The sequence below is a fragment of the Talpa europaea genome, assembly GCF_964194135.1.
Source record: "Talpa europaea genome assembly, chromosome: 9".
In the NCBI taxonomy this organism is placed as follows: Eukaryota; Metazoa; Chordata; class Mammalia; order Eulipotyphla; family Talpidae; genus Talpa; species Talpa europaea.
In genome coordinates this window covers 2,302,918-2,328,354 of record NC_140076.1, presented here as the reverse complement: position 1 = coordinate 2,328,354, position 25,437 = coordinate 2,302,918, and the positions used below count along the sequence as shown (strand labels likewise).

The window sequence follows — 25,437 nt, the reverse complement described above, 5'->3', positions numbered from 1 at the left end:
GGAAGTGGCCGCCCTGACAGGCATGCGGTGACCTCATTCTGGTTTTGATTTGCATTCCTATGATGGTCAGTGACGCTGAGCCTCTTTCCACGCACCTGCTGACCATCTGCACATCTTTGGAAAAAATGTGTTTTCTCTGCCCTTTTTCTTTTTCTGCTGTTGAGTTATGTAAGTTCTTCAAGATTTTGGATATTAGCCCCTCATGAGATCTATGACTGGCAAATATTTTCTCCCATCCCTAGGTTGGGAGAACCATCCCCTTTTGTTTTGCTGATGGTTTCCTTTGCAGAACTGTAGTTCTGTTTATATTTGCTTCTGTTGCCTTTGCCTCTCATGTCAAATCCAAAAACTCATCGCCAAGCCTGGTGTCAAGGAGCTGATCGCCTAAGTTTTCTCCTAGGAGTTGGATGGTTTTTGTCTCGAATGCATTTGAATCTGTTTCTAGTTGATTCACAGGTAGTTAGTTTTATTTTTTTTATTTAAAGATTTATTTATTTATTTATACAAGCACTGGGTACAGTCAGAAGCGCGGGAGGGTGAGAGAACTCACCAGAGCCAGTGGGGAGCAGAGCAGGCAGAAGGACCGAAGGACACTGCTGAGGGGAGCAGCAGGTGTGGCAGGAGAGGTCTGAGCACCATGTGGGACCCTCGCCTGGCGGCCGGGGATCGAACTGGCGCTTTAGAGGCTGCGGGCAGCTTTGCAACCCAGCACTCAACTGCTGTGCCACAAAAATGCTCATTTGCGAAGCCAAGGGGACTCCTCCCCGGGGTTCTGGGGTTCTGGCCTCTGCCCAGGGTGCCGTGACTGTTGTCCCTGAGCCAGTGATGCTGCGGTGAGAGCTGAGAGTGGGGGAGGGGCCCAGTGGGCCCTGGTACTGTGGTTGAATCTCCCCTGGGATAAAGGTGTGATGGTTGGGGATGTGCAAACAGGTACAGACTGCTGCTGTTAGTCGCCCTGGAATGCTGGTGCTTGCTTGCAGAGAAATTGACACTTTCACGAGCTCCCCCCACCCCAGGTTGACCAGACACTTTGGGAAGAGGGATGACGAGATGGCTGGGGACTGGGGAGTGCTGAGGGAAGGCAGCTGTGCCTTATTTGAGGCGCGTCATCTTCCTTCTCCAGCAAACGCGGGGGGGTTGGGATGCTGTTGAGTGGACCCAGGGTAGAGGGCTTGAGGACATGGGCTGCATGCCCAGGTCTCCGGCTGGGAGGGCCGGGGCAGGACTGATCTCTGGGTCTGACCGGCTGTTGGGAGATGCCGACAGGAACATGGTGTGGCTCCGTGGTCCGGGTGAAGTGGGCAGAGCCTCGGTGGGTGCCTGGCACCTATCTCAGGGCCTGAGGCCAGTGAAGGCAGATTTCATCAGCCAGATGGTTGGCTAGGGAGGTGCCCAGCTCTGGGGGGCTGCCCATGGGGAGTTCCAGGCTGGCTTGGGGGGCTCCAGAGGTCTCATGGAACTGCCGCAAGCCGGCTGCCCATGCACAGATGTGGTTTTTCCTCTTGGAAACAGCATGGCATTTTAGTTCTCCTTGACCTTGGAGAGCTGCCCATTGTCTATTGCAGGAAACAGGCCCCTGGGGTGCCTTGAGGACCTCAGCACCCTGGGGCCTGGGAGTAGGTGTTCACCAGGATGGAGGTCTGGAAGCTGGCCCCCTGGGGAGTGGGGGACATGTTTCCAGTTCTTGGAATGGCCAGGCTGCTCACGACCAGCACTCGGGGGCTGCTTGTCTGTCCTCGCTGGGGTCAGCTCGCTCTGCTGGTCAGTGGTGGGTGCGGAGCCCCAACAGCTATTCTGCTGCCTTGCTGCCATGTGTGTGGCCTTTGCTGAGTAGCCCTGCAGTCGCCCCTTCTCAGCACAGGGACGTGGGGGGAGCCTCTTGGGGCGGGCTGGGTGCCTGCAGCTCCCCCTCTCAGCCCTCCTCTCTCCCGTGGAAACAGGATCCTGCAGCCCCTTCTCTGGTCTGTTATATAAGCGCCCTGCCCTCCCCACTGATCCAGAAAGTCTTTCTTTGACTCTGGGGCCCTGAGCCCTTTGGAGGGAGCCCTTCTCCCGCTGTCCCATGAGTGACACTGTCTCCGGGATTCACCCTGCTGCTTCTCTCCCCACCTAGGATCATGCGGCCCGACGATGCCAACGTGGCCGGCAACGTCCATGGGGGCACCATCCTGAAGATGATCGAGGAGGCGGGTGCCATCATCAGCACCCGGCACTGTAACAGTCAGAACGGGGTGAGTGTCGGGGGCCCTCCCGACCTGAGGGGCAGCCCAGGGTGGAGGAGTGCTTGGTGTGGGCTCTGTGAGGAGGGGTGGGCCCCTCTGCTGCCTGCATGCACCCCCCAGGTGGCCGAGGGCGGGCTCCGTGCCTGCCACCGAGAGACGAGAGACGGGCCAGGTGCTGGGGAGGGAGGGTCTGTCCGGCCGCCTGCGCCAGCACAGGCATGTCCCCCAGAAAGCCCCGGCCTCGGTTGCAGTGGGCCAGCCACCAGCGGTGCCCTTTCCTCCTGAGACAACGTGGGGGCTGCTTAGGGTGAGCCCAGCCCGGGGGCATTGTGGGGGCTTGGCTCAGAGGAGCAAGGGAGGCTGTTGGGCTGGGCGCACCTTGTGAAGAAAGCAGGGGCTCTCAGCCTCTCTGGGAGTTTGGATTTGTTCCCTGAAGTCTGGGGTAACCCAACCCAGCCCCGGTCAGAGAGCGCCCTCTGGTGGTGCTGGGTGGACTGGCCTGAGCCTGAGGGCTGGGCTGGGGTCCCTGGAGAGAGGCCCCCCTGGTGAAGTGGGTCTGGAGGTGAGGCTGGACGTCTGAGGGGATGGCCCAGGGCTGGGTGGGGGAGGAGACGCGGGAGGCCACTGGGGTGATGATGCCATGTGTGACGCCCCCTTAGAAGCTCTCTGCAGATCTCAAATTCTTTGACTCATGTGATCCTCATGACTCCCCCAAGAGGTAGGGGTTATTTTATGATCCCATCGCACACGGGGGAAACTGAGGCACAGAGACGGTTTCATACTTGTCTGAGGCCCCACTGGGGGGCAGGTGCAGGTGGTTGGTCTGGGAGTAAACCCTGCCCCTGACCGATGCTTCGCAAGCCTGTCCCCTGGGTGCCCACAGTGGCGAGGGCGGTGGCTTGGCTGTGCTGGCTCAGAGGTGCCTCGGGCTGCGGTCCCAGGAGAGTGAGCTGGAACTTGCAGGCTCGGGATGGGTGTTGTGAGCCCAGACAGCTCCAGCTGGCTGGATGCTGACCCGGGAGGGGTGTGGCCAGGGCCCCCCCAGCCGCCCTCCTTGTGGTCTAGCCAGTCTGCGCTCTCAGTACCACAGTGTGGCCCGAGGCCGGTGGGGTCTCCTGTCTAGCACCACCTGAATGCCAGGTTGCCCCACGTCCAGCTTTGATCAGCCCTCGAGGGCCCCTGGATGTGCCGCCACGCTGCTCGCCCCTCGGGGAAGGAGCTGCCTTCCTCCAGATATCCAGCGGCTCCCCCATCCCTCCAGCCTGTGCATACACACTCCAATCCCCCTCCCCTGGTGACCAGCTCCCTTGTGCCCGACTTTTGCCCTCCATGGCACTGCGCTCTGCTTGTCTGTCTTTGGGGGCTCCCTCACCTTGGTATGAGTTCTTGAGGGCAGGGACTGTGGGAGCCCAGTGGCCTGGTAGCTCAGCAGAGCCCTGGGAAGGACGAGGACCTGGTTCTGGTTAGGGTCAGACTTCAGGGGTAGGGGTGTAGATCCCCGGAATGGGGAGCCTGCATTTGTGTCGCCTGGGCTGCTCGTCATCCGCAGCTGCTGCAGCGTCCGATTCCCTCAGGGTAGCCCTGACTCCCTCCCTCACCCCAGCCTCGCCATGCAGCTCTCAGCGCACAGGCCCTCCTGCCCCTCACCTAAAGCTGTCCCCCCCCCCCACATTGTGCTGCTCGCGCCCGACACCTAGATGCCCCGCTGCCCAGCACCCAGCGCAGTGCCCGGCTCCATCGGTGCCTCAAGGTCCTTCCCTTTGTGTGGGATGCTCAGGCCCATCCATAGCTCAGCAGTGCAGACAAGCGAGAAGCCAGCGGATCTCCGTTAAAGAGGCCCAGACCGGCTGCCGTGGCTTCAGGGGCCGCTTTGCCGCCTCCTTTTCCTAGTAGACCTGCCCTTTTAACGTGCAGAAAAACCACCCAAGTGTTCATGTGCCGTGTGTGGGCCTCTCCATCCACTCCTGGTTCGAGGACTCTCAGGGCTGCCGGGTGAGAGTCTGTTCCGGGTCTCGCCGGCTCTGCGGGGGGAGGCCCAGGGCCGGCTCCGCTCCCTCGCGCCTTCCCGCTCCCTGCCAGGGGGTGGCGCTGCAGCCGCGCGCATCCAGCTGGGGCGGGCCTGTGTCTGTAGCTTTCGGGGTGTGTGGAGGGGGGTGTGCATGGGTGGTGGGTGTGCATGCGTGCGTGTGCGGGGGCACGGGTCTCGGCGAGCTCATGGCGGGAGAGCACGGCCGTGCTTGTCCCAAGCCCTGAAGCGCCTAACCCTCGTCTCCTGCTTTGCTGAGACTCGCCTCTGGGGCAGAGACTGTCACAGAACCTCCGCCTGGGGAGCCTGGGGTTCCCCCGGGAAGGGTGGTCCCTCTCATGTCCTTCCAGAGAGGCGGGTTCTGTGGCGCGGGGCTGGGCCGTGGGCTTCCTGCGTGCCGGGCGAGTCCGCACGCGTCTGGCTCCCCGGGGGCTGCGCGCAGGCGGGGTGGGGAGCACAGCTACCCCAGGGCGCCAGCTGAGCCACCCCCCAAGCTCGCGAGCCCGGCGACCCTTGCACCAGGGGTGCAGGGAGGCCTCACCAGGACAGTGGGTCCCAGAGTGACCTCTCAGAGGTGCATCCTGTCCCCCTGCCCCGGCCCCTCCCACCAGCTGCCAGGGAGATCCCCAGCCCCGCTGACCAGCATCCTAGGAAAAATGGCTGGTCCTGTAAAGGGCCCCATTTGGCGGTGGAGACCCGCAGCCCCAGCCCTAGAACCCCGCACTAGCGCAGAAGATGGGCCATCCCGGGCTGTGCCCTGAGGCTGTTGTCCTGGCCAGTCCGGAGGAGGTCTGTGGGGACAGAGGTCGGAGCATCTGTCCCTCCAGCCTGGGAAGGGGCCCCTGGCCGGTGGAAGAGTGCCCATCACAGGAGTGCTTATAGATGCTGGGGTGGACCCACATCTGTAACAGCAGGCGGATCCCCCATTCTGTGCAGCCTTTAGAAGTGATGTTGCAAGGGAGTCTCACAAAATGGAATCTTGAAAATGCTCAGGACCCCAGATTCCGAGGGGACCCCCCCCCCCAGGCTGGGCGGCCCGGGTCTGAGCAGAGTCTGGCTTGGTGCCCACGCCCCTTTGTTCCTTTGAACCCTGAGGCATCAGATGGCTTGTGTATTGGGAGGAGAAATAAAATGTAAATAAAAGAGAACGGTGATGGTAAAAAGCGCGTCACCCCGGCAGGTGATTTCCCCTCCCGTTGCGTGAAGACGGCCGGCGAGCACGTATATTTGGCCTTTGCACACCTGAGACTAAACCCACCAAGCCAGGAAATGAGGCAGTCAGGGTCCTGCCCTGGGGGCCTTGCTCTGGCGGGGGCGCGGGGGGGGGGGGCGGGGGGGGCTACTCTGGGGGTCCTGCTCCGGGGCCACCTAGATGATTTCAACGCAGAAACCACCTTGGTGGGGGGGTTCCCTTCTGGCTACTTTTCTGCATTTCCCATGGTTTCCACAATGAGCCCTTAAGTCTCTTTTCACCTTTTTTTTTATTTATTTAAATGAAGGGTTTTTTTTTTAAGATTTATTTATTTATGCACACAAGAACTGGGGTACAGGCCAGGGGTGGGGGGGGTGAGAGGATTCACCAGAGACAGAGTGGGGAGCGGAACAGGCAGACTGACAAATCCACCGCTGCCCGCGCCCGGTCTCTGCAGGAGCGCTGCGTGGCCGCCCTGGCCCGGGTGGAGCGCACCGACTTCCTGTCGCCCATGTGCATCGGCGAGGTGGCGCACGTCAGTGCCGAGATCACCTACACCTCCAAGCACTCCGTGGAGGTCCAGGTCAACGTGATGTCGGAGAACATCCTCACAGGTAAGCGCCTGCTGACCCTGGGCGGGCTGGGGCCCTCTGCTGTGGCTCCCGCCCCGTCCTTCCCAGCCAGGTGGGGCTGCCTGCCCGGCCCCCAGGCCTTCTCCTGGGCCTCCTGGCTGGGACCAGGCTCCGGCCAAGCCAGGGGGCAAACCTTTGACTCTGGTTGATCTGAATATTCCCTTCCCCAAGTGGTAACCATGGAAACCCCTTTCATCCTCCCACTGGGCGCTGCAGGGAGTGTGGCTGGCGGCCACTGCTGCTTTTTATAACCAGGCTGTGCCGAGGAGGCCGGTGCCTTGTGCCCATCCCAGGCCGCGCAGGGGAGTCCACCCTGTGCTGAAGGGAGGATTCCTGCTGCCCCTTCCTCCACAGAGGTACTCGCGGGGGCCAGGGCTCTGTAGGGGCTCCCCCACCCCCTGAACCAGAAGCACAGCTACCCATCTGGAAGCTTCTGGGGACCTCTGCAGGCTGGGAAGAGGCCCAGGGCAGGGCCCCGTCGTGGCTCCCTCCACCCCGGGGTTTGGGCCCCTTCCTCCCGGCTGTGTGGGGGTGCACTGTGCCCTCTGCCTCGCACGTCTTGCTCACTGGTCCCAGCGGCCCCAGTGGCCATGTCTTCTCATCTGAGGGTCGTGTGTTGGGGAGTCAGTGCCTGCAAAGATGGGGAGGAGAGACCTTCCTTCAAGCCCCCTTTCTGGCGTGGCAGAAGCTGCAGCCTGAGCAGGATACCCTGAACAGAGGGCCTGGCGCTTTGCAGTGGGGCTGCGCGAGGCGCGGGCCCTCGGTGTCGCTCCCTGCACTGTGCCACGTGGGCACCCGGGGCCTCAGTTGCATCCCGTGCTGGCTTCACAGTTGGGGTGGGGTGGCTGGCTTGGTGGGTGCTGACTGGGGATGGGCGCTGACTGGGGATGCTCTGCACACCCAGGTGCTGGGTAGGCCCCCACGGAGCTGGCCCGCCCTGGCGTGTGGTGTCGAGGCTGGGAGCCCCGCCTGGTCAAAAAGCTGCCAGGGACAGATGGCAGCTCCCCTGGGCTCTTGAGAATTGCAAGTGAATGAATGAATGAATGAGTGGATGGATGAACCGAGGCCATCAGGGGGACTTGGCACCTGCCGCGAGGTGGGAAGCTGATGGGGTTTGGTCTGGAACCACGTCCTCTGACCTCGCCCGCTCTTGGGCAGCTGTGGATACCCCCAGGCAGGGCTGAGTCTAGAGCCACGTGGGAGGTGGAGGACGTTCTCCGAGGGAGGTGAGCGCCACGCCCTGGGCTGTGTGCATAAGGGCCGTTGCGCCGAGGGCTGGCAGTCACCGCTGCCCAGTGCACAGATGCAGGAGGCAGAGGGGCAGGCCCCGACCTCAGTGTTCCCCCCTTCCCCAGGTGGGGACAGGAGACTTGGAACCTGAGGGCTGCGGTCATCTTGCCCAGGGCCCACTGTGGGGCTGGTGCCCCTTTCTTACTCTTGCCTGCAGGGCCTGTCACCCCACGCTGGGCACTAAGCTTCCCATTGTCCCCCGGGTCTACCCACCTTTGGATCACGCGGTGTCTATTATCCTGGGACCCACCCTGAGACCCGAGGTCTTGATGTGTCCTTTTCTGCCATGTGTCCACGCGCGCGTGCAGCCCCTGCGGGCGGGGCTGTGGCCGCCTTGTCTTCTGCGGCACCTCCAGTGCCCAGCCCAGGGGGGACAGAGCCAGACAACACATGGGGTCCCGACCCCAACAGGCTGTGTGACGTCTGTGTTCCTGCACCCCAGAGGCAGGGTCCCCCCGTTGGGTGCATCCCCCTCTGAGCGCACCCACCAGGCAGACAAGCAGCAAACCTTTGTCTTCCAGGCGCCGCTCCTCTGGCAGCTGTCAAAATATTAAGCTAACTGGGCCGTGATTGCTGAGAATTGCTCTAGAAAATAGCGGGGAGCCTTAGGATTTTAAAATCGAGGTTTTTAACGCCACAGCTGTCTTTTGATGGTTTTATTAAGTGATGGAGAAAGTACAATTAGCATGTTTTGCCTGGTTTTCTCCACGGGGCCCATTTGGGGCCCGAGGAGGGCTGCTTGTTGCCTTGGCAACCAGCTTGTCAGGCTGCTCGGGCCGAGGCAAACCGGAAATCTTTTTTTTTTTTTTTAAAGATTTATTTATTATGCATAAAAGAGCTGGGGTACAGGCCAGAGATGTGGGGGTGAGAGGATCACCAAAGATAGAGTGGGGAGCAGAACAGGCAGACTGACTGAAATATGCTGCTGAGGGGAGCAGCGGGCGAGGCAGGAGAGGTCTGCTGCGCCATGTGGGTAGCTCCCTGGCTGGCCGGGGATGGAACTCGTGCTGCAGAGGCTGCGAACAGCTTCATAGATTGTGTCTTAACCCCTTGCGCCATCAGGGAGGCCCTAAACCGGAAATCTTTATTCCCAAAACCAGGTTGTCAAATTCACACTCAGTTAAAGAGCTGTGAAAACATTTCCACGCGGTATGCCTGTGGTTGCCCAGCCCAGGAAGCCATTGTCCTGAGGGGTATGGTCTGGCCGCGTGGCTACCCCTCTTCTTAACTGACCCCTGGTGCTGGTCTGGGAAGGAAGGTCAGAGGGATTGGAGAGGGTACTGGCTGCCCCTCTCCCCCCATTCCCTCTGTTTCCCCCAACCTGACTCTCCCTGTATGTGGAATTATCCTCTTGAAGAAGCTACATTTTTTTTTTTATTTATTCATGCATACAAGAACTGGGGTACAGACCAGATGTGCAGGAGGGTGAGAGGATTCGCCAGAGACGGAGCAGGGGACAGAACAGGCAGATCCACTGAAATACACTCTTGAGGGGAGCAGCGGGGAGACAGGAGAGGTCTGCTGCGCCATGTGGGTTGCTCCACGGTTGGGATCGAACCCACGCTGCAGAGGCTGCGGATAGCTTCACAGCGCTGCGCTCAACAGCCTGCACCACCAGGGAGGCCCTGAAGAAGCTACTTTTTATTTTTATTTTTTTTATTTTTAAAGATTTATTTATTTATTTATATAATCACTGGGTACAGTCAGAGGCGCGGGAGGGTGAGAGGATTCACCAGAACCAGAGTGGGGAACAGAACAGACAGACTGATGAAAAACACTGCTGAGGGGAGCAGCGGGCAGCAGGAGAGGTCTGCGCGCCATGTGGGTCCCTCGCCCAGTGCCCGGGGATCGAACTGGCGCTGCAGAGGCTACGGGCAGCTTCGCAACCCAGCGCTCAACCGCTGCACCACCGGGGAGGCCCCAGAAGCTACTTTTTAAAGGTGTCCTTGAGGAGACTTCCCAGAAACTCCCAGGTGGCAGTATAGGAGCCTGGCTCTATGCTCAGAATGGCTTTGATGGCCCCTCTGGGCTCCCCTGTACGGTGCGGGATGCGGACCAAGAGATGGCCAGGCTCTTTTGGCCTCTGCTCTCAGCCCAGACAGGCCTCTTGCCTGCAGCCAGGCCCAGAGCCCAGGGAGGTTCTGTTCTCTGACACTAAGCCCAGAGCGGCAGCCTGCAGCCCACCTCAGAAGCACTTGGAAGCTTCAAGGCTGGCACTCTGAGTCGGCCAGCAGCAAATCCAAGTGCCTGGTTGTGAGGCCTCCACCTTGAAGGCAGGAGCCCTGTGCAGCCTCTGGGCCCTGAGGGCTGCCTGCATAGCCTGCTCTGGGCTCTTCCTGGGCCTCCCCGGGATTGCCTTCATGTGGCCCCAGCCTGCATCCATGTGCCACTGGCCTGTGGGCCCACCTGCAGGCTGGAGCTTTGGCAGCACTTAGACAGGTGGATGCCCAAGAGGGCACTGCTGGTCCAAGCAGCCAGCGCAGGGAGCAGCAGTGCCTTCTCCACCCTGAAGTCCCTCATCACCTGGGGTCTGCAGGGAGGCTCAGCCCCCACCCCCAACTTTGTTCCCCTCTTCTCTGGGAGGCGGCAGAGTGAGGGGTCTGCCCGCACTGGGCAGCTCCTCAGAGGCTCTGATACAGGTGAATGACCAAATTCTCCTTTTGTCCAAACACCTGTGGAAGGCATTGGCATCTGTGCCTGGAGTCAGTTGACACCCTCTGGGTGTGAGTCCTCAGGTGTTAAAAAGTGCTGGAAAGCAACAGCCTGGCCACCCCCACCCCCCGCTTAAAAGGGGTGCCCTGGAGTCCTTCCAGCAGCCTCCACAGAGGGGCAGCTTGGTGGGCCTGGAAGCTCCCCAGGGGCCCCTGTCTGAAAGCTCTGAGCCCAGACTGTGCCCTGCCCCCCAGACCCCTCCCGGCCGCCCCAACTTGGTTTTCGTCTCTGAAGGTACCAAAAAGCTGACCAACAAGGCCACCCTGTGGTACGTGCCTCTCTCGCTGAAGAATGTGGACAAGGTCCTGGAGGTGCCGCCGGTGGTGGTAAGGAGACCCTTTCCTCCTCTCAGGGCTGGGCCGGGGCCACACGAGCTCCTGGGAGGACGGCTGCCTCTACTCGCGCACCACCAGCGGCCCCGGGGTGCAGAGCCCGTGGCCCTCACAGCTCTGCGGGAGCTGCTCCGTGCCCTTGGACAGAGCACGGTTGTCACAAACAATATAACTGGAACAGACCCCAGAGTCCCTCCTGCCATCCATGTCCCTGGCCAGCTGCACCCTCTCTGCCCCTCTGCTGACCACCTGGGTGGCCCTGGACCCCAGAGACCCTGGGGACGTGCTTCCTGGCCCTCCTGGTGTCAGCCTGCAGGGGGTGCTCCACCGGTGCTACGAGGTGGCTGCCCCAGGCTGGCCTCCTGCTGGGTCCCTCCCCCCTAGACCTGAAAAGCCCCCTCCCTCGTCTGGGTGGGCAGGGCGGGTCGGTCCTTCAGCCTTAACCTGGGAAAGCAGGTGCCTCGTCTTCACTCACTGCACCTGCACACACCCTCTTCCAAATAAGGTCACACACGCTCCAATTCCAGTGGAGCCCCTGTAACCCACGCAGCCCTCATCTGCCTCCCCCCGCCCCCCAAACACCAGCTTCAAGCAGCTCTATGTGCCGGCTGAGTCTCAGGCCAAGTCTGTTCTCGAAGTGACACGGGGCCTGCCCACCTGCCTGTGCCCTGAGCCTCCTCGCGGGTACATTCTTGATCACAGTCGTTACGTGACTGGATTTTCAGAGGCTACAAAATTTCAGAGGCACCTAGCAAGGCCGGCTCTGCTTCAGCCCCACAGCCCCAGAGCTTGGTGCTAGAGGGAGATTCTGGACTAAACGCCAGAGCCCTTGTGCCTTCCGGCTCCCAGGCCCAGCCAGAGCGGGAGGGGCCCGCCCACGTCCTGGAGGAGTCCTCAGCCACCCCTTCCCTTTGTGGAGCTGGTCTGATAAGACAGAAATACCACCCTGCCTGGTGGAGGGGCGTTGAAGCGGGAGCAGCAGCGCCAGATGGAGAGGCCGTGGGCTCCCAGCTGCAGCGCCTCATGCTCATCTGTGCCGCCTCCCCTCCCCCGCCCGCAGGCCTCCTCAAGCCTCTGCTTGCCTGGAAAGAGAGGCCCTCGCCTCCTGGGGAGGCGTCCCGCGCCCCTAGGCCTCCCCCTCCTGCGCTGTGGGAGCCTGAGTGGCTGCCCACATCCTGCCAGCCTTCTGCCCCCTCACAGAGAGCCGTCTCTGGCCCACAACCTGCACAGACCCCTCTATGCTTGTGTCTCGCACGACCTCCAGTGCACATGTGCGCACCCCACATGTATCACACACGCATGGCAGACACGCCTCGCCCCCTCACACCCAGGCACCCCACAGAACAGGCACCTTGGTGGCCCTGCGATGCTTGAGGGCAGTTCCCGCCCGGCCAGGCGACACCAGCGAGTGGACACTGGTGTTCCCAGGGTCTGAACCTGTGCTCGAGTTGCGTGGTTGCACAGGCTGTGTTGTCCCGGCTGGGCTGCTGGGCTCCTGCCCGGCAGCTGGGTTTGATGAGCCCTGGGGGGTGATTGTTAGGTGCCAGCCTGTTGTCATTAGAAGGTTCTAGTGATTTTTATCCCCAGAGGGAAGCCAGCAGGGAAGTGATTGCAAGGAGGTTGGGTTCTCTTGTCCTGGTGGCTTGTGTCTGGACGGGAGCCTCCATTCGTCCCGTCTGGCCACGGGTCTGACGAGGGTGCGGGACACACGAGCATTTATAGTCTGGGGAGGTTGGCTCTTTTCACAAAATGTCTTCAAAAGGCGCTTCTTGAGGGCTCTTAAGCTCAGCCATCAATTTTACTCGAGAGGCCCAGCGCACGCGGTCTTGCTGGCCGTGCGCCGGTGGCGGGGCAAGGAAGAGGTTTGTTTGTGGAGGGCAAGCGAAGGGGCCCCGCGGCTCCTGCCGCTGCAGCGTGGGCTCTGACCTGGAGCCCGAGAGCTGTGCGCACCGTGCCATTTCGGAGCCGTGCGCTCAGGGAGAGCAAGGCCTTCCAGCCTGGCTGCGCAGCAAGTCTGAGCGGGGCTTGCTCGAGTCAGGGTCAGCGGGGGGCGGAGAGAACACCCGGGCCCTGACCCCCTGGCTTTTCCACTGGCTCGGCTGCAAGTGAGAGGTGGACTTTGCTGCTGCTGGAAGAGGGAGCCTGGCCCGGGGTGAGCCCTGGGAGCAGAGCTGCAGGGCAGGGCACCCCAGCACCTGCAACCTCTCAGGGATCTAAGGGGATCCCCTGCACCAGGCACAGAGGCCGGTGGGCATGGAGGGCAGTGAGTGGGCCATTGCTGTTACCTTAGGGAGCCCAGCCTCTTTGCAGGCCGGAGGACTAAGAAGCAAGTTTCACATTCACTTTTATTTTTGACTTCTTGGGTCAAAGCCCCTGGGTGCCCCTCGCCAACACATGGCTGGCCCACTGCCCCGGTCAGCAGAGCGAGGGTGTCGGGGCCTAGGGAGTCTGTGGCACGAGGCTGGTGGGGCCTTTTTTTTAAAAAAAATTTATTCATACAAGAGCATACAAGAGCTAGGGTGTGGACCAGATTTATGCATACAAGAGCTAGGGTGTGGACCAGAGGTATGGTGGGGGGGGGGGTGAGGGATTCACCAGAGACAGAGCGGGGAGCAGAACAGGCAGACTGACTGAAATACACCGCTGAGGGGAGCAGCAGGGAGACAGAAAAGGTCTGCTGTGCCATGTGGGTAGCTCCCTGGTCGGGGATCGAACTCATGCTGCAGAGGCTGCGGACAGCTTCATAGTGCTGAGGCTTAACCCCTTGTGCCACCAGGGAAGCCCCTGGTGGGGCCTTTCAGGGCTCCCTGATGCTGCAGTTCTCTGCCCAGGGGTGAGGGCAAGAAGGAGCCGGCAGGTGCGAGGTGTGGATGCGTGTCTCGGGCTGGGTGGTTGCTGCTTCCTCGTGGGGACTGGACTCCAGTGTGAGGCCCGAGCAGAACAGGTGGTCACGTGAAGTGTTTGCCGAGCCTGTGGGAGGAGGAACCACCTTTTTTATGTAACCCCGCACGGCCATAAAAATAACTCCAGGAGGCTGTGAGGCAAACATCTGTCCTGGGGTCCCTCTGGTGGACCCCGTGGAATGTCATCTCCTCTGGGTTTTGTTAGACACATTAAACATACATTATCAGAAAAAGGATCAGTAGTTCCCGATGACCGTGCAGAGCCGGGGAGGCCGAGCCGGGCTGGGGCAAGGAGGGCAGCGCCTGACCCCGTGCCCCCGCAGTACTCCCGGCAGGAGCAGGAGGAGGAGGGCCGCAAGCGCTACGAGGCCCAGAAGCTGGAGCGCATGGAGACCAAGTGGCGGAACGGGGACATCGTCCAGCCCGTCCTGAACCCAGGTGAGTGCAGGTGTGCGCTGGCGGTGGGGTGGACTGGGCTGAGGTGCAGGGCGAACCCCCTTCTTCCCGGCTCCCATCCTCGGCCTTCTTGGCTAGGGTAGCCCGGCGTAAGCGAAACACCCATCCCAAATCCCAACAAAGAGGGTAAGGGGTGTTTTCCCTCCAGAGGGGCCTTTCCTCATGGGCTCCTCCACGGAGGACTCCCCGGGGCTCAGCTGCAGTCAGGGCAGGGGCTCTGGTACTGTTCCCTGGGGACCCTCAGGCCACTGGGGTGCTGGGAGCCCTCCCGTCCTCTGGCGGGTGGTGTCTGAGATGGGGGTTTGGCCCCTGGCAACCGCGCATCTGCCCTGAGCAACCTTCCTCCAGCGATGGGCCCCGAGTGCCCTTGGACGACACGCGGGGCCTCGCTCTGCCCGTCCCCACTCCGCGAGGGGCCCTGGCAGTGAGGACGGTGAGACCCTGGCTGGCTGAAGCCTCACCCCCCACTCCTTATCCCTGGCACACCTGGCGGGGCCCACCGCCTGGGGCACCAGCCTCTGACTCCGGCCTGAGCTGCCCAGGCTGGTCCCGGTGACAAGCAGCGGAGGGAAGGCCCGAGCATGTCCCGAGTGCTGGGCCTGGTGAGAGCGGCTGGCCCTGCCCCACCCTGCCCTGTCTGCAGCTCTGGGCACTTTGAAAGCTGGAACCTGCTTGGCCTCCTCTGCTGTTGCCTAGCAACCCCCTCCAGGGCCCGGCGTCATCCTTCAGGTGTCGTTGCAGTTCTTTAAAACCCAGGTTTTGGTCTTTTTCTCCATCTGACAAGAGAACACACAATTACCTCGAGGCTGTGATCCTCAGCTGCCAGTGGTCCGGCCTGGACTGCGGAGGGCCAGTTCGGCCACGCGAGGGACTGTCCGTGTGGGGTCTGTGATTCATGGCAGAGTCAGCCCTGCCTCAGCCGAACCCGGGGCCTGCCTTCCTGCCCTCAGGTTTAAAACTGTTGCCTCCACGTCTGTCCATCCCACTACAGTCGGCAGCTTGGCAAGTCAGAGCACCCCGGCAGCCCGGGTGAGCGTTGCCTGGCCATGTCCACGGTGCCACTGATGCGGGGGGCTCGCCCCAGGGGGAACACCTTCCTCCCAGGTCTCTGCCTCCTGCGCGGTGGTGGGGGCAGCTGCTGGGTTTGGACCTAGTTCTTCCTCCATGGGAACGTAACTGCTCAGCGCCTGTTTCCTCAGCTGGAAACAGCAGCAAAGGGCTACTTGTTGCGGCCGCCCTGGAGCCTGACAGCTCTCCCCGCATCTTGGATGGCAGGTCCAGAAATCAGAAGCCAGCCAATGGTGGCCCTAAGCCCTGGCGTCCCGGTGCCTGGCTCGGTTGAGCTAAATCACTTGACTATTGCGAACGGGAGTCGGGGATGGGGGGCTCCTCCAGAGGGTGGGCACTCAGGCCCCCGACCTGTGGCAGGCAGCTTTCAGGGTGATCTAGAAGGGGAGAGGAAGATGGAGGTCGGAACCAGGGTTTGGGTCCACACAGCCTGACCCCACAGGCCCCTGACAAGGACTTGGGGTGTGACAAGGACTCGGGGTGTGAAAGCTCGTCAGTGCACGTTCTAACGCCAGCACATCGGGAGACCCGGCTCAATTGATGTTTTTAAACTTTACTACAGAGCAGCGGGCACTGCCAGGGCGGCAGGACTGGGCTGTGCCGGGGATTTCAGAGGCTTACCATCTGAATGAGGAGATATTTGACACGACAGCGACTTTTACAATATTCCGTTGTTTGAAATGAAAAGAAATCCTTCTCAGTGTCCACTGGCGAGCCTCTTAGCTGGTCTAAGCGGTTTTGACGCTGGGCCAAATTCGGGGCTTTTATTTCCATTCATGCTATCAAATAGGGACTTTCAGTCTTTTGTGAGAGAAACACAAAGCAAACAAAAGCCGCGTGGGGCTCCCTTCGGGCCTTTGTCCTGGCTCTGCAGGCGGAGACCAGGGTTGGGCAGCACGGGCTGCGGTGGCCCCGCAGGCTCTGCCCTCCTGGTCCCCAGGTCAGATCCTGTCCCCCAGTCAGATCCTGGTGTCGAGGCCCCCCCGCTGTGGGCGTGGCCCTGGCTGGACGTGCCAAGGGGACAGGGCCGCGGCAGCTTTTTCTCCTGAGACATCGGGCACTGCACGCCTTCTCAGGCCTCCGTTACTCCGAGGCCCAGTGTGGTTCAGCAGTCCGGGCTGATCTGGACACCCTGCGCTGGGCACAGGTGTGCCGCTTCTGGGTCCCCTGCACAGGCCCGGTGCCCGTGGTGTTACCCGTCTGCCACGCAGATCCGTCAGCACTGTCGATGGGTTGTTCAGCCCCAGAGGCCCCCAGGCTGCTTGGCCCATATGCAGATGGCAGGCTGCCGGCAGTGGTCTCAGGAGGGAGTGGACGCTGCTGCCAATCACTGGCTGTTGGGTCCATGTCAGGGCACCAGGGACCTGTGTCCTACTCCCGGCTCGAGGGCCCGCCTGGCACAGCCCCAGGCAGGCAGAGCCACGGCAGCATCAGGGCCCCTGACAGCTGGGCCCACCCACTACAGTCTGCACAGTGAGTCAGGCGGAGGGGCAGGCAGTGTCCAGACCCCCGGAGACAGGAACCGGCTGTGGACAAGAGCAAGCTCCCTTCCAGCCAAGGCCACATCACCTCTTCTGGTGCAGCCAGGACCCGGTCTCGCCAGGTATCAGGCGGCTGCACCCCCTGCTCCCCACTCCTCTGCAGACGGCACTTCACACACACTCGAGGCCGAGTCGACAGCGCTCCGAGCCGCGCGGCCTCAAACAAATAGACAGCGATTGAGTCAGAAGTAAACACTTCAGCCCACCCTGGCTTTACGACCCCTCCTGGCAGCCACACGGCTTGAAATCCCATGTGGGGAGCACCAGGCCATTCTCCAAGTGGCAGGGCGACCGTTGATGCTTAAGAGAGCCCTATATGGCCTCTGGGCCAGGATCCCCTCGTCCGCCAGCCCTTGGCACTGAGCAGACTCAGTCCTGCTGCCTCCTGTCCCGGCCGTACGCCGGGGCCTCCTGCCTGCAGTGCCGGCGCCCAGGTTGCTGGCTCGGCAGCCGGGTCTGAGCATCGGCTGTCCCCGGCAGGAGTGGCGAGTGTCACCCTGCCTGGAAGATTTGGGAAGGCGGCTGTGCGAGTGCGCTGGGGCCGCTCGGGGGTCTGCTCAGAGACCCCCACTAAAGTGAAACCCGCACCCGTTAGAAGGGGCGGTGGCGGGGCCAGCGGTGCCTTCTGAGCCGGGACGTCGTCGCTCGGTCTCAGTGCGGCTTCATAGACACTCGAGCGCCGCTCCCCCGGGGTGTGGACCTCCTCTTGTTAGAAAGCCCCTTCAGTGAAATAAGCCAAAAAGAAAAAGAAAAATCCCGGATGGTCTCACTCATAGCAGGAATCTAGAAAACTTAAATAAGGGACCAGGAAAATGAATAACTATAAGAAAGTGAAAATCAAAATCAACAAAAAACTATGAACCAGAGACACTTTTAGGGGGGCGGGGGGCGGGAGGGGAGGGATTGGGGTCAGAATGGGGGGGTTGCAATTGTATGGGGAATACAAACATAAAATTTATTATAAAAAAAAAAAAAGGAAAGAAAGAAAGCCCCTTCCTGACCTGTGGCTCACCACGAGCTTCAGCCAAGGCCACCTTCCTTTGCCCTTAGCCCGCTCTCTAGCCAAGATTTAGCTCCTTTGTTCTCACTCCTTCTCGCTAAAACCAAGATGGCCCCTTCCCCTAGCTAGAGGGAGGGTGGATTTGAGGCCTTCCTCTTCTCTCTTGCTTGTCTTCTTGCAATAAGCGTTTTTCTTCTCTCAAAACCTCACCATTGGCTTTGCGCACTGGGCGGGGAGCCCACTGGTGCCCGGAGCACCCGGTGCTGTGTCTCCTGAGATGAGGACGGAGGGCGGTCCCGGGGCGGTGGGGCCAGTGCCCAGGGACACTGCTCTGCAGCGCCCTTGCCAGGCACCCAGAGCCACTGTCCACATGTTTAAACCTCCCAGAATTTCCGTAATAAGTTGCCCAACTAGCGTCAGGAGTGAACTTGGGAGTGGAGGTCAGGTGGGAGGTTCCTGACAGGGGGTCGCCTCAAACCTGGGGCTTAGCCCATGTGCGCAGTGGCTGCTGTGGGTCCCAGCAGGTCTGGTGTGTTTGAGGGGGTCGCTGGCGTCCGCTGGGAGTGGCATACTGGCCCGCTACGATGGCCGATTAGTCCTCGAAAACCTTCTCCTTCTCCCGGGGAGCTGTGTGCAGACCACAGTTTTAGAGAAATCCGAGTTGACAGCAGCAGATGCCTGGCTGACGGCTGGGATGGCGGGTGGGGCCGGCACCGTCAGGCCTGGGGCCCACCTGCGGGGCCTGACTTCTCCCCTTTGTGATTCCAGAGCCCAACACGGTCAGCTACAGCCAGTCCAGCCTGATCCACTTGGTGGGGCCTTCCGACTGCACCCTGCACGGCTTCGTGCACGGAGGTGAGTGCATGGCCCTCATGCCCCGTCCCTCTCCTGGAAGCGTGCTGCGTCTGCCCCAGTTTAGGCTTTTATGTTTAATGAAGAATAAACTTAAACTTGCAAGAGGTTGCATAAAAAATGACCAAAGTGCTGTCCGCACCCGTGTTTGCAATGGGAAATGAGATTCAGCTGGATGCTGTCCTGAGGGAGGGAGCTGTGGGGTGGGGTTGGGGGTGGGGGTCCCTAATGTCCCCAGGGAGCAACAGTGGGACCTTCAGCCAAGAGTTGACAGTGTCACTGCTGCTGGCGTTTGCATTTATTCCTTCCTTTGGTCAGATTCCTCTTCTCGCAGGCCTTGACATTCCTCACTTGAGGAACAGGGTCAAGCGCAAGGGGACTCGGCTCCAGGTTCACGGAGGGACACTGTTTACTGTAATCGTGAGTGACTGCTTGTGTGTGCTTGGGGAACTATTAAGTAGCATTTAATAGATATTGTTATTTTGAATAAAAGTAAACTTAAAAACAAGCTTAAGGGGGAAAGTCGCTGAGAGGGGCAGGTGGTGATCGAGGTCGTGAGGGTGCCAGAGGTGTGGGCTGGGCACTGATGGCATCCCCCGCTCCTCCTCGCTTCCCAGGCACAGTGGGCACCTGTACTTGTGCTCTCGTTTCCACTTGCCACGCTCTCCTTTCTCTCCCAGAAAACCCCTGTGCATCCTTCAAAACCCAACTCCTGGGGTACCACTGCAGGCAGGTTACGTAGGTATTTCTACAGAATGGGGCCTCAGGAGCAGGTCCCCTGGGCCTCCCGAGGATCAGAGAGGCTTTTTGGCGTTATCCCTCGGGCAAGGGGCGCGGAGTATGGAAAAGCTGAGGAGCTTGGAATGGGCTCCAGACCTGTCTGGACCAAGAGCAAGTAGATCCTGATTTGAGATAGTGTTAAAATTTGTTTTTTGTTGTTTTTTGTTAGCTGATCCTCTTTCATGTTGTTCTTTTTTCAATTTGATGGTGGTTTTCCTCTCACCTAAAGCCTGGCTGCCTGCGCGTGCACAATTGCTGAGGTCCCACCCAGGGCATCTTTCTCCCCTGAGGCCAGCTGGCCTTGTCAGCTCTCTGACTCCCCTTCCCCACGGCCTGTCTGCTCTGTCAGCGTGTGGCAGGCCTCCTGCATGTGGGGGGCAGCCCCCTAGTCCAAGGCCGACCCTCGGAACCAAGGCTCTGCCGATCACTGTCTTTAACCAGAGAGCGCTGTTCTGCCAGGAGTTAGCAAACTCTGCCAAAGCTTTTATTTCGTATCGTTGGAAGTTCACTAACGTGGCTCCACCACCACCACCTCCTTGGTGAAAAGCCCACACGCTTAAAATCAAGTCCCGCCTTTCTTCCATAGTTGAATAAACACCAGGAGGGATCCCCAGAAATCCATGGCACGCGTGCGTGTTCTTGGGGTGAAGGGCTGTGTCGACTATGGGCCCTTGCTTGCCGGGTGTTTGCAGGGCTTTATGGTATTCAGTGCCCATTTCAGTGGGGTTTGTGCCCCTGATTTAAAACTCATGCCTAGTGCTCTTTCCAGACCTATTCGTTGTTCCAGAGCCAGTAATGCAGGAGAAGCCAGTCAACAGGCCCCACGCTGCTGGAAGAAACCGAGCTGTGCCCCAAGCGCCCGCAGGCATGGGGCCTGGTGTCCTGGGCATCAGCGTTTCCACTGAACTATGTCTCCGTCGATGCCAATTTGGGGGCAGATGTGAACTGGAATTGCCACTCACTTGGCTTTTATTCGGCATTTCCAGGCTGTGTGCGAGAGAGACAGGCCTGCAGTCTGTGTGCCAGGGACGCTCTGAGTTGAGGAGCAGTGTTTGTGCCACTCTGAGGGGACAGCGAGGTTGGGGGTTGCAGATGGGAGGCTGGCCTGGTCAGGGTGCATGGACAGAGCCTCTGGAGAGAGTGGGGGAGTGGAGGAGACAGGGAGAGAGAGAGACACACGCACACACGCAGGGGTGAGGAGAGGAGCACGCAACGAACGGACTCCGGTCGTGTGCTGGACGAGCACCTCTCCTGGCCCTGGCCGCTGCCTTTTCTGAGTCCTGAGTGGACGGCCCCTCCCACCTCTTCCGAGCGCTGGGATCGCAGCCCCCAAAGAGGTGCTTTTCCTCCCCTTTTCTCCCCCCTTCCATTGTTTTTTTTTTTTTTTAATTTTTTTTTTTTATAGAGGCATGTTTTTATTTATTTATTTATTTGTTTGTTTTGTTTATACAAGCACTGGGTACAGTCAGAAGCGCGGGAGGGTGAGAGAATTCACCAGAGCCAGAGCGGGGAGCAGAGCAGGCAGAAGGACCGAAGGACACTGCTGAGGGGAGCAGCGGGCGGCAGGAGAGGTCTGCGCGCCATGTGGGACCCTCCTCCGGTGGCCGGGGAGCGGCCGGGGATCGAACCGGCGCTGCAGAAGCCGCGGGCAGCTTCGCAACCCAGCGCTCAACCGCTGCGCCACCGGGGAGGCCCCTCCCCCCTTCCATTGTTGGTTGTACATACACTCCTGAAGGGTGAGCCCCGGATATCTGGGGGGCACTTAGGTTCAGGCCACAATTAAGACCCTTTTGGGGCACATTGAGGGTGGGACCTGAGCCCAAAAGGGAGCATCTTCCTCCCCGGGAGCCCGAGGCTCCCCATGCCGGTTCAGAGCGGGGCCTTGTTTAGGAGATTGCAACCCGCGCGGGTGCACGAGAGGAAGAGAGTCAAAGTCGGGGCAGGGAGCTGGTGGGGGTGAACCCGCTGTCTCTGTGGGTCCCCCAGGAGACACAGCAATGGCTGTGGTCAGGCGGTGCGGGCGTGGTCCGGGGGCAGAGTGTGTGCAGAGAGCTTCAATGGAGGCCCTGAAATAGAAAGGCTGTTTTCCAGTGTTTTTGTTTGCAGGGATGTTTGCTTTCAAAGGTGTTTCTCTGGTGCTGCATTTAGCTGCATCACAGAGCACCACCTCTCAGCCACTCGGGAAAGGCTGGGGCTTTGGTTTTGTGTCTCTCCATCGGCTGCTCCTCAGGGCGCAGTTCTCCACCTCTGCGGTCCCCACGGTGCCTCTGCTGCTGCGCCTTTCTTAGGGGCTCCTGGCCTGGTCCTCGCGGCTGGCCCCTGTAGGTCTCTCAGCCCGAGATGAGAGTTGCTACTCGTGGCCCGTTCAGTGGTGAAAGGAAACCCCAGTCCAGGTTCTGTGGCCAGACTTTGTGTGAGGGAGCTGGGGACTCCTAGGGCTACTGGGGGACCCCCTCGGGCATACCCCAGAGAGTGGTCAACTCCAGACTTTCAGCGGTAACAGATTTTTCTTTGCCCCATTATTTTTATTTATTTTTTTAAAAAAGATTTATTTATTTATACAAGCACTGGGTACAGTCAGAAGCGCGGGAGGGTGAGAGGATTCAGCAGAGCCAGGGCGGGGAGCAGAGCAGGCAGACTGATGAAACACACTGCTGAGGGGAGCAGCAGGCGCGGCAGGAGAGGTCTGTTGTGCCATGTGGTTCCCTCACTGGCGGCCGGGGATCGAACTGGCGCTACAGAGGCTGCAGGCAGCTTCGCAGCCCAGTGCTCAACCGCTGCGCCACCAGGGAGGCCCCATTATTTTTATTTTTAAGTAGATTGTTTTAAAGTGCTCGTGGAAAGTGCTGGCAGAGGCCGGGCTGTCCCTCATCCTCGCTCCGCCCAGAAGTCAGCTGCTGCTTCTCGTGCTTGACTCCCGTGCCTCGTCTGCGGCCTCCAGCCCCACCCCAACAGCGCCTCGCTGCTCCGCTCCGAGGCTGGGGTCCCCTCCCGCCAGCAGCTCCACACACGCGTCTCAGTCCGGCGTCCCCTGCCAGGGGCTTTCACGCCGGTGCCCCAGACCCCCGCTTTCTGCCCGCCTCTGGAGCCCCTCCCCGGGGGCGGCCTGTGCCTCTCACTGGGCAGGGTGCCCCCATACCTGGGCTGGGCCTTCCTCTGCCTCTTGAGCCTCGCCCACTGCCCGGTCTGGTCAGCTCCCTCATAGCAAGCTGGGGTGTCCCTCTGACAAGTCAAGGTCAGCTGGTCTCTGCCCTCAGCTCATCATGGCCTTGCCCCTGCCGCCTGCCCGGAGGGCCTGGAGCACACACAACTGCAGGCGTCCGGTGCTTCTGCTGGGCAGTCAGGTGGGAAAAACCACTTAATGTCGGGCCCTGGGACAGGACAAACTTGACTCGAATCCATGCCACGGGGTGCGCCTCCCAGGCTGCCTTACGTAAGCGGCGGTGCCCTTCTCATGCTCTATGGAAAGAGGCACCTTGTTCCTCCCTGAATCACTGTCCTCTTTCCATCACGCCCTGGGGCCCTGCAGAGGCTGGAGGGGGGTTCAGAGGGTTCCCGTCCCAGCAGCTCTGCAGCCCTGCCCCTGCGGTGCACTCCATCACTGGGAGTGGGAGCCTCCATCACTGTCTTCTCAGCCTGGAGTGGACCTCTCTGGCCCTCTTCCAGCGCCTTCTGTGCTCCGCCTGTGCCCTGCTTCCTGCCGGGCCTGGGAATGGAAGCGGGGGTCTGTTCCGGAAACGCAGCCCCCCTCCCCATCGTGGGTCACGTCGGGTTCTCGGTGCAGACTGCCCAGGCTGGAGGCGGTGCCAGGACAGGGCTCGGCAGCGAGCTGGGCCAAAGCCGCGCCCTGGGTGCTGTGCCCAGGCCTGGGCTGAGATCTGGCTGACTGCGAGTGCCCTGGCGGCCCCGGGACTCAGGGTCCCCAGAAACGCACGACCCGGGCTCCGGCTGCTGCCCCACCCCCCGCCCCTCACAGGCCTGCGCTTGAGCCCACCGGCCTCTCAGCCACGCTGCCCCTGGGCGGGCGTACCACCTTTCCTCCCGTGAGATTGCCAGGTCCCCACGCCTCTCTGGGCTCCCCCAAGGGGCCACTGACAGATCCCTGTGCCCAGCCCGGACGTCTCCCGCCTGCAGCAGCCGCAGCCTGTGGGCCAAAGCTTTGACCGTGCAGTTGCCCCGAATGGCACCCCCGCTGAGACTCCCGGGCTGCCCCTCCTTTCCTGCGAGGGGCTGGGGGATAAATGAGCCGTTACAGCAAAGCACCCAGCTCGGAGGAAGGGAGGAAGTCCTTGCTGAGAGTTAGTTGGTCTCGATTTAATTTTTTCCACCTTATTACAGATAGCAGAGGGGCTGCTGTGCTCCACGGAGGTCACGTGCTTTTTCCCAGTGGGGCATTTGCAAAACATACGCATGAAGGTGACCGCAGGAGCATTTCAACCACCCCAGCCACTCCCGGCGGCATTCACTACGCCCAAGCAGCCCTCCTATTAGGCCCTGGTCTGCCCGGAGGTTACGAAAGCCTCTTCCCGTGACTCTTGGTGGGAGAAGAGGTGACACCTGGACTTCTAAGTTATCTAGAAAGGCGCGCGCAGGAAGAGGCTTCCTCTCAGCCTCGGAGTGTGGCGGAAGGGCGGGCTAAAGACATTCTCAGAAAGAAAATGGGTAACTTGGAGCTGTGACACTTAAAAAGAAAAGTTAAAAATACCAAAGTGTTGAGCTAGAAAAAGAAGAATAAAATCCACCCACAGAAAAGAGGAAGGAGGGCTTGGCAGTGCCCTGGCTTTGCATTCCGTCTTCAGACCCCAGGCCCTCTGCCATGCACTGCACCCCTGCTGGCTCCCGCTCACATCCTCACGGCGGGCTGGGGGCTTTGAGCCTGCAGAGCCCTTCCACCGCCCCCACCTCCTGTGCTTTCACCATCCTCAGCTTGGTTGAGCAGTGGTCCCCACTTATTTTCAGGGATCACCCCCACCTCTGGGGTCCCCCCACCCTGACCCGCCCCAGCCGTGCGGTTAGGTCAGTCCTGGCAAAGCAAGGCTCTGCTGCAGCACCTACACCCCCAAGCCAGCCCCTCCCACCACAGCCCGGCCTTGGGGTTCCCGCTCCCTGCCCTCGTGCAGGCTCTCTGTCCCTGGACACGCATCCTGCCCTCCCGCCTCTGCTGCCCGACCCTAATCCCAGCTCCTCCCTGGGAGGGACCCCGGGGGCCTGCACGGCGCAGCCAGGGGCCAGAAGGCAGGGCAGGCGTGTGCGTGTGTGTGGGCAGGTGGGGACCGGGAAGCCTGTGGACATGGGGGGGCGAGGTGCGGGAGGAGGCCTCCTGCCCAGATGCTCGTGTTTGCTAGGCTTTCGCGGGCACTTGTGAAAAGCAGTCATTGCGCCTGTGGGTGGAATTGATTTCACTGAAAAGTACAGAATAAGGCACAGATGCTCCTTCCCAGTTTTGTGACCTCGTTTGGCTGGCGCCCCCCTGCGTGCAGATGGGAGCCGAGTCCCTGCGGCGGGGAGGGGGCGCAGTGAGGAGGTGGAAGGAGGCAGCCGGCCTCTGGCTTTTCCGCGGGGCTTCCGGGCTGGCGAGGGGGGGGCGGGCCGAGTTAGGTAACCTCCGAGTTAGGTAACCTCCGCTGCGGTCCTCCCAGCTCTCACTTTCTAAGAATCCTTGTTCGTGAAAACGTCACTCCCTGAAGCTTCTGCTCCAAAGAGCAGCTTCCTGTCCATCCAGATGGCTTGCGGGGGTGGGGAAGGTGGGGCTCTGGCTCAGCCCCGCAGCCAGTCCTCGATCGATCGATGCACAGCCCTGCCCGGCCCTCCTGCCCCTTCCAATCAATGGACCCTGTGGCCACCTACCCAGGAGCTGGTTTCTCCTGCTGCACCGGGTCCCCTCCGCAGCTCCCTCCAGCAGGGAACATGTAGTTCCAGGGCCCTCCTCATCAGTGACTCCCCCCACTTCCAGAACTGCAAAGTATTTTGCTGGGGACACCTGGCCCCATGCAGCATGAGAATGGCCTTCTCACGAAATCGCCGGGGTCTTTTGTCTTTGGTGCCATGTCCGGGTGCGTTTGTGTCCCCTTTAGCTACTGTGGCGGTGAGGCCCCGTGGCCGGTGTTCCTCAGGCACGGATGTGCGACTCTCAGCTGCTAGCCCTCACCCCAGCTGCCGCCTAGACCTGGCCTTGCGTGTCCCTGGAGGCCCCTGCCTGCCTGCCCTCCCCAGAGTGGGAAGCAAGAGGGCTGGCATGATGCCACCTCTGCCTGGCCTGGCCACTCCCCACAGGACCTGCTGTCCTGCTCTGCCGGCCACCTGTGCAAAACGGGGAGGGCCTCCCTGGTGGCGCAGGCAGTTGAGCGCCACACTGTGAAGCTCTCCACAGCCTCTGCAGCGCGGGTTGGATCCCAGCCGGCCGGCGAGAATCCCACATGGCGCGGCAGACC

General features: G+C 60.9%; 1 protein-coding gene across 1 annotated transcript in view; it reads left to right on the top strand.

The window, feature by feature from the left end:
- ACOT7 (acyl-CoA thioesterase 7) overlaps positions 1-25,437 on the top strand; it is a gene marked incomplete at its 5' end in the record, with an annotated part of 69,016 nt that overhangs the window by 24,253 nt on the left and 19,326 nt on the right. The window contains 5 exons of the mRNA XM_084241512.1: positions 2,114-2,231; positions 5,898-6,054; positions 10,309-10,400; positions 13,633-13,747; positions 18,143-18,229. Of these exons, the coding sequence (XP_084097638.1) occupies positions 2,114-2,231; positions 5,898-6,054; positions 10,309-10,400; positions 13,633-13,747; positions 18,143-18,229 (569 nt within the window). The remainder of the gene's footprint in view (positions 1-2,113; positions 2,232-5,897; positions 6,055-10,308; positions 10,401-13,632; positions 13,748-18,142; positions 18,230-25,437) is intronic.